Source organism: Chlorocebus sabaeus, chromosome 25, assembly GCF_047675955.1.
Source record: "Chlorocebus sabaeus isolate Y175 chromosome 25, mChlSab1.0.hap1, whole genome shotgun sequence".
NCBI classification, from domain to species: Eukaryota; Metazoa; Chordata; class Mammalia; order Primates; family Cercopithecidae; genus Chlorocebus; species Chlorocebus sabaeus.
Window position 1 is genome coordinate 26,828,454 of NC_132928.1, and position 7,230 is coordinate 26,835,683.

Sequence of the window (7,230 nt, forward strand, 5' to 3'; positions counted from 1 at the left end):
TGACTAAAAAGTTTTTTACCCTGCTTCTTCTCATGTAAGTCAATTAGTAGAAAGGGAAAGCACTTCCTGCCTTTCATCTTTTTTTGCCCTTTAAGGGAACATATTTTTTGGAAGAAGTGTTTGAGCACTGTGTTATTTCAGAGGAAAGCTCCTGGGTTACACACCATGTGTGATCTTTCTGCCAAAAGCCAGATTCTTTTGACCATCACTGGATGGGCATAGTTTTCTGTCATCTTCCATAGGTGGCTGCAGTAAAAGAACGTGAAGACAATAGAAAAGTACAATCAGGAAGGCAGTATTCAATCTTTATGAGGTTAATCTGATGGTTTTTAAATTTGCTGAACATCTCCGTACCAGAGATACCACAACTATCTTGTGCCATATGAGCACAGACACATGGATTATATGAATTACATTGTTGATAAGATGAAGACCAAAAAAAAAAAACCAAAACAGTCTGTCATATTTATTTCCTTGGTTTTTTATTTCTTTGCAGGCTTCTGAAATATAGTGCCTGACACATAGATGATGAATTAAGTATTTGTTGCATAGATGAGTTGCGGCATTGTGCACACTCCCAAAGTGGAGTCATTGGTGTTCTTTTTTTTTTTTTTTTTTTTTTTTGAGACGGAGTCTCGCTCTGTCGCCCAGGTTGGAGTGCTGTGGCCGGATCTCAGCTCACTGCAAGCTCCGCCTCCCGGGTTCACGCCATTCTCCTGCCTCAGCCTCCCGAGTAGCTGGGACTACAGGCGCCCGCCACGGCGCCCGGCTAGTTTTTTGTATTTTTTTAGTAGAGACGGGGTTTCACCATGCTAGCCAGGATGGTCTCGATCTCCTGACGTTGTGATCCACCCGTCTCGGCCTCCCAAAGTGCTGGGATTACAGGCTTGAGCCACCGCGCCCGGCCGTCATTGGTGTTCTTTACCCAGGATGTGCTAGGAGTTTACCCTTCTTAGTAAAGGGAAAGGACACAACTATTATATTAATCCATGGTCAAAGGAGTGTTTCCCCTAGCTCCTTTAATATAAAACACTAAGGAAGATAGGAAAGTGGTTATGGATGATTTCTTTTTTTTTTTTTTTTTTTTTTGAGACGGAGTCTCGCTCTGTCGCCCAGGCTGGAGTGCAGTGGCCGGATCTCAGCTCACAGCAAGCTCCGCCTCCCGGGTTTACGCCATTCTCCTGCCTCAGCCTCCCGAGTAGCTGGGACTACAGGCACCCGCCACCACGCCCGGCTAGTTTTTTGTATTTTTTTAGTAGAGACGGGGTTTCACCGTGTTAGCCAGGATGGTCTCGATCTCCTGACCTCGTGATCCACCCATCTCGGCCTCCCAAAGTGCTGGGATTACAGGCTTGAGCCACCGCGCCCGGCCATGGATGATTTCTGACATTTGATTTACTCGAAGGGGTACATACGTGTTTATTGTATTTTAACCCTCAATAAGGAGAATTAGAAAAGGATTAAAAGGCTGTATGATCTGTTCTCACACTGAGAAAGTGGCTTATTTCCCAATGGTCTTCTTTACATCTCTGAAATCAGTCCAAGTAAAACTGGAAAGAGTAAAGGCTTGGTATTTGGGAAGATATAAGTTGATTTGGCGAGTTCTGAAACGCCAGAAGACTCTTCAGCAGGGGAAAATCAAGTTTTTTTTTTTTTTTTTTTTTTTTCCTGGTTGCCTGCCTGGGTAGTGTAAGCTACTGTCTTTGGACTAATGGGAGTATTTTTAATCCTGAGGAGATTTTATTATAAAACGTTTTCCCTCCATTAGGTATCTCAACCTCCTGGCACAACATCATTTTCCTTGCCTGATGACTGGGACAACAGAACCTCATATTTGCACTCTCCCTTCTCTACTGGACGAAGTTGTATCCCCCTCCATGGTTTGTATTTTGTTGTTATGTTGAAGGCTGGATACTAATGAGTGATCTTGTATTACTAGGTTTTTGTTATAGATGATCAAGTACCATAAAAAAGGACTTTATGCTGTAATGTAGGATATAAGCTATTACATATTTGCAAAATAGGGAAGGGATCCTATTTGAAGGCTTATAAATGCAAAGGAACAGAGAGGAAGGCTTTATATCCATTGTCCTCAGGGATGAAAGGGTTCATGCCACACCAACTGATAAACATCAAGCTGTTAAGTCAGATGCTAGTCATGGGCTCCCTTGTTGCTTCATTACTTAGGAGACTTGAGAATCTTAGGGATAATCCACATTTACTAGAATCCTGATCCTTAGTCATAGCATCTCAGTGTGTGTCTAGTAATGTGGTTAGACCTCCTTGATCTACTCAGATTGTTCATGCTGTGGCCATCAGTTTGTTTCTGTGCTTTCTGTTAGAAGCCATCAAGGCAGAAGTAGAGTTTTTTTCTGTGTTAGCAATAAGTTAAATGAGAAGGGGATTCAGTGTATAATTAATACTAGTAATCAAAGACTTAGGAAATCTAATTTTGGCTCTGTTTATTATGTTGTGGCTTTAAGCACATTAAGTAAACCTCACTTCAACTGAAGATAATTTGTAATATAAGAAGGAGAGGGTAGTATGGTATTAGGGACAGTCCTTCTATTTGTCTCCTAAACCCAAATGTGAATGTGAAACACCCTTTGTTGTTATCATTTTGATTTGGTCTGGTCTTTTACAGGCGTTAGTCCAGAAGTGAATGAACTGTTGATGGAAGCCCAGCTGCTCCAGGTATCCCTTCCTGAAATTCAGGAACTTTACCAGACTTTACTTGCAAAGCCAAGCCCTGCTCAGCAGACTGACCGAAGCTCACCAGTGAGACCCAGCGGTGAGAAGGTGAGTGTCTGAGAGGCTTCTGTGGCAAGACACAGTCTGGGGTGGGGGTCTGCTTTCTTTTACTCCTCCAAACATAGCCAGGCAGCTGGTGTGAGCACTGGGTGATTAGACTGAGGATGACCCATTTTGAATGCTGACTTACTTGAAGGATACTCCTTAATGTCCAGTTTCTTAACATAGTTAAGGATACTGTGGCTGCTGCCACTTCCTTCTAGTGAACTAACTGACCTGTCACATTTAATGCCCCTGAGAATATAGTTAGGATAGAAATCTGCTAGGAAGCCTGAAGCCAAATTAGGGAAGAACTTCACTAAAGATAGCATGAGGGCTGATGTTGACATTTAGAATTTCATTTTTCATTGTGATACCAAGTAGTATGGCACAATCATTGAATGTGTTCAGTTAATGCACCTTACTCCTATATGGTGTGGGGGTGTACATCCTTCAAGAAGGAAGATTATTAGTGTGGTTCCTCAGGAGCCTATCGGTCAAAGGATAGACATAAACACCTAGACAGAAACTATAGAGTAGTTAGTCATTCAGGGATTTGGTGAAAGGAAGACTCTTAGTGGGCACTTCTCCATCTTGTGGTATTGGTTGGCTAATTTGAAGGCTAATCACATCTTTAACATTCCTTTTTTTTTTTTTTTTTGGAGACAGAGTCTCGTTCTGTCGCCCAGGCTGGAGTGCAGTGGCCGGATCTCAGCTCACTGCAAGCTCCGCTTCCCGGGTTCACGCCATTCTCCTGCCTCAGCCTCCCGAGTAGCTGGGACTACAGGCGCCCGCCACCTCGCCCGGCTAGTTTTTTTGTATTTTTTAGTAGAGACGGCGTTTCACCATGTTAGCCAGGATGGTCTCGATCTCCTGACCTCGTGATCCACCCGTCTCGGCCTCCCAAAGTGCTGGGATTACAGGCTTGAGCCACCGCGCCCGGCCAACATTCCTTTTTCCAGTGATCCTTTGGTAGCACTAACAGTGACAGGGAAAGGAAGTATGTTAAACCCAAACTGGTTGTCTTCTATAAGACTGGGAAGGGAGTGGTTAAGATGTAGTATTTTTGTGTGTGTAGATTGGGGGATCATCTGATTTCTAATTTATGTGCTCTCTTTAGCTCCTTTAGTTTTAGTAATAGGTGAACCATAGGCTAAAGTTGAACTTTCCTGTCTTCCACCCAGAATGACTGTTGCCGAGGGAAGCGAGATGGAATTAACAGTCTTGAGAGAAAACTGAAGAGACGCCTGGAAAGAGAGGGCCTCTCCAGTGAGCGGTGGGAACGAGTTAAGAAAATGCGGACCCCCAAAAAGAAGAAAATAAAACTGAGCCACCCCAAGGACTTGAACAATTTCAAGTTAGAGAGAGAGCGTAGCTATGAATTAGTTCGTTCTGCTGAAACTCATTCCCTGCCCTCAGACACATCCTATTCCGAACAGGAAGACTCTGAGGATGAAGATGCCATCTGCCCAGCTGTGAGCTGCCTGCAGCCAGAAGGAGATGAGGTCAGTGAGGTTTGGGCCATAGAGGACATGCTTTCCCTTAACTCAGAAACCCTGTAAGCTAGACCTCATCTCGCTGGGTCTTTCTCCTCTGCTTATCTGCTTTGAGCTGATCTGAATGGATTGCTCAGCCCTTCCCCCACTGATATCTCTGCTCTTACCATCGTTCCTGGGTCTCCTCCCTTTTCTTGAAGAAACTCTTGTTCTTCCCTTTTTCCTTTTCTTGCTCTTCCAGCTTTCACCTTCCCGGCGCTAAGAAGGTGGGAGGGATGCTGATGTGATGCCCTGTGGCTTACTTATCACAGGGCAGCGCTGTCTTAACCCCAAAGCAGACACGACTTGAAGAATGACTTTGATTCGGTTGCTTTGGCTAGGGGGCCAGCTACACTCATTTGGCTTAGCTGTTGTGCCAGAGGTCCTGGTGGTGAGACAGTGGCCGTTATTGGCAAACGGCCTGAATTTCTTGAGGCTGGCCTGCCCAATTTCGAATCCATTTTTTTCCTCTGAAAACCCCATCTTCCTGCTCTTTGTAACCAGGTGGACTGGGTCCAGTGTGATGGCAGCTGCAATCAGTGGTTTCATCAGGTCTGTGTTGGTGTCTCCCCAGAGATGGCAGAGAAGGAAGACTACATCTGTGTGCGCTGTACTGTGAAGGACGCACCAAGCCGAAAGTAAAAACACAAAAACAGATACCCCCCTACTTAATGTAATTCAGGACTCCAACCAAGAGGATTCTTCAAATCTCAGCAAAGCTACAGGACTGGTACTCAAGCCAGCCTGTAAACGGTGCTATTTCTATTCATTATGGGATCATTTTTCCAGGACTCTTTGAAGAAAAGAAAAAACAACTAAAAAAATTTTTGACACTTTTTGTATTTTTTCCTTAAGAGCTATTTGTGGTTGTTGAGGTTTGAAAAGCTGACTGTTTTTTGCAGGGGTTCCCACCAATTTGGAAGGCATTGAAGCTTGCACCTTTTCATGTACAGCATTAAAATTTTACCTCTCTCTGGGATTTACCAGCTTAAGAGTCCAACTCACTTCCAGTGCCCAAAAGGGCACCCACCAGAAATTCCAGTAAATCCTCATTTGAGGAAACTCTCCCTTGTTTACTCTGTTACCACATTGGGGAAATTTTTAAGTTTTTCACTTTGGGGGTTTTTGTTTGTTTCTTCTTTTCCTTTATCCACGTTTCTTTTTCCTGGTAGACTAGGTTTATTTATCTGAGCAATAACTTCTGTGTTGGTTTCAGTGGCTGGAATTAAAACAAAACAAAACAAACTTCCAAACAGTGTGTTGGTGCTTTAGCAATTGATTGATGTACAGAACACAAATGTCTAGTTTCTAGTGTCACTGATGAACTAGTGATGTAGAAAAGAGACCTCTCTGTAAGTAATTGCCACAGCTGTATTTTGGCTTTCTCCCTGTCCCTTCCTTTCTCCCCTATTTTTTGGTAGCTTGTATCAAATGTTACAGTTTATATTGTGGAATAAATCCTTCGTCCTAACAGAACACTAAATGCTGATTATTTAGAGCCATTAGAGCACAGCTGCTTCTGCCCCTCTACTGTTGCACAGCCAGAAGGGGCTGCTTGCTTTTGCCTCTGCCCAACCAGGTTGCAGTAGCAGTGGATGTTAGCCTGCAAACAACATTAGGGGATTCTTCCTTTGTGTCCTGCTCTGTTTGGTGGGCCATATGCCTACAGCCCTCACTAACAAAGAACCCCTCTGTCTTCAAGGACTAGAACCTATCTTTAAAGCCGTGCTCTTTTAAAATAAGCTTTCTCAGAATGTTGGCAAATCACTTCAATCCTCAAATCAGTCCTCCTTGTGAAATGATGCCTTTATTATATTTGAATTGACAGGGGAACTTGATTTAGGGTTAAGACATTGGAAGGAAATCTAAGGAAAATTAATCCTCATAGAGGTCCGGGTTTAGTGTATGTCTTGAGAAGAGACTTGTGAATTCCCAGACTCTGCCTCCTGGTTTCCTTTCTCATTTCTTTCTAACTGTAGCTATCATTATGGCTGTGGATAGCCCATAGCTATTTTCCTTGCTTTTCTTTTTTAAAGGGCTCTGTTCTGCACTGGAGAAGATATTCTGATGAATGGACTTTTGCTTTTTCCTATTCTGTTGCCAATTTTTGTTTTCCCCACATTCTATAGCCATAAACCTGAAGATGAGTAAAACTGGTGGGTCTTTAATAAAACAACAACAAAAACAGCAGTTTGTGATATAGCAGAGATTTAAATGTACTCTCCCCTTTTATGCACTTCAAATAATTAAATCTCTTTAAGAATGACTTCTAGTTGTCTGCAGTTTTCTGCAGTTGTTGTGATGTTTCTCCTCATCTGATGGTGGTTCTGGGGCAAATAGAGAAGAATAGTCTCCAGAGTACAATCTGGAATCATCGTGGTTTGGCCTTGTCAGTGTTCAAATTCTTAGAACCCCCTCCATCACCCCCGACATTGAGATAGGATGCCAACTGTCCCAGTCCTCACCTTCCATTGAGAAATTAAGCTTAAAAGGAGACCCTGCTGCTAATATAAAGCCATTGCCTTTAGAGAGCTTTTGCCATCTAGTAAGCACAATCCCTACTAGTTTTTCTTCTTCACCTGTGGGTGGTACATAGTCATTGACAATAGTATCTTTGAGGTCAGATCTTTGTATCTGTGAGTGAGGCAGAAAAGGTAGGCATGTATGTATTTGAACACTCCCTCCCTGGATGAGAACCACTCATCATTTTACGTGTGATGATGCTGAAGTTAAAGAGAATGTCAGTTGCCCAAAGCTATACTGTACTACTAGTAAATAACAAAGCCTGGGTTTTGTCTTCCAGTTTTCCTACAGTATTCCTCCTACCTTGTACACCATCACACTAATGAACACAGAGATACATTTACTTTCCAATTTATGCCTTCTGTTGTATCCCTAAAATGAC

General features: G+C 43.0%; 1 protein-coding gene across 2 annotated transcripts in view; it reads left to right on the forward strand.

The window, feature by feature from the left end:
- The window catches only part of KDM5B (lysine demethylase 5B), an 83,630-nt gene extending 77,039 nt beyond the window's left edge, over positions 1-6,591 (forward strand). For both annotated transcript variants that reach the window (XM_007988917.3, XM_037985733.2), the window contains 4 exons: positions 1,769-1,880; positions 2,645-2,799; positions 3,975-4,295; positions 4,830-6,591. In XM_007988917.3, the coding sequence (XP_007987108.2) occupies positions 1,769-1,880; positions 2,645-2,799; positions 3,975-4,295; positions 4,830-4,967 (726 nt within the window). In that variant the 3' untranslated portion in view covers positions 4,968-6,591. The remainder of the gene's footprint in view (positions 1-1,768; positions 1,881-2,644; positions 2,800-3,974; positions 4,296-4,829) is intronic.
- Positions 6,592-7,230: the final 639 nt, after the last annotated feature.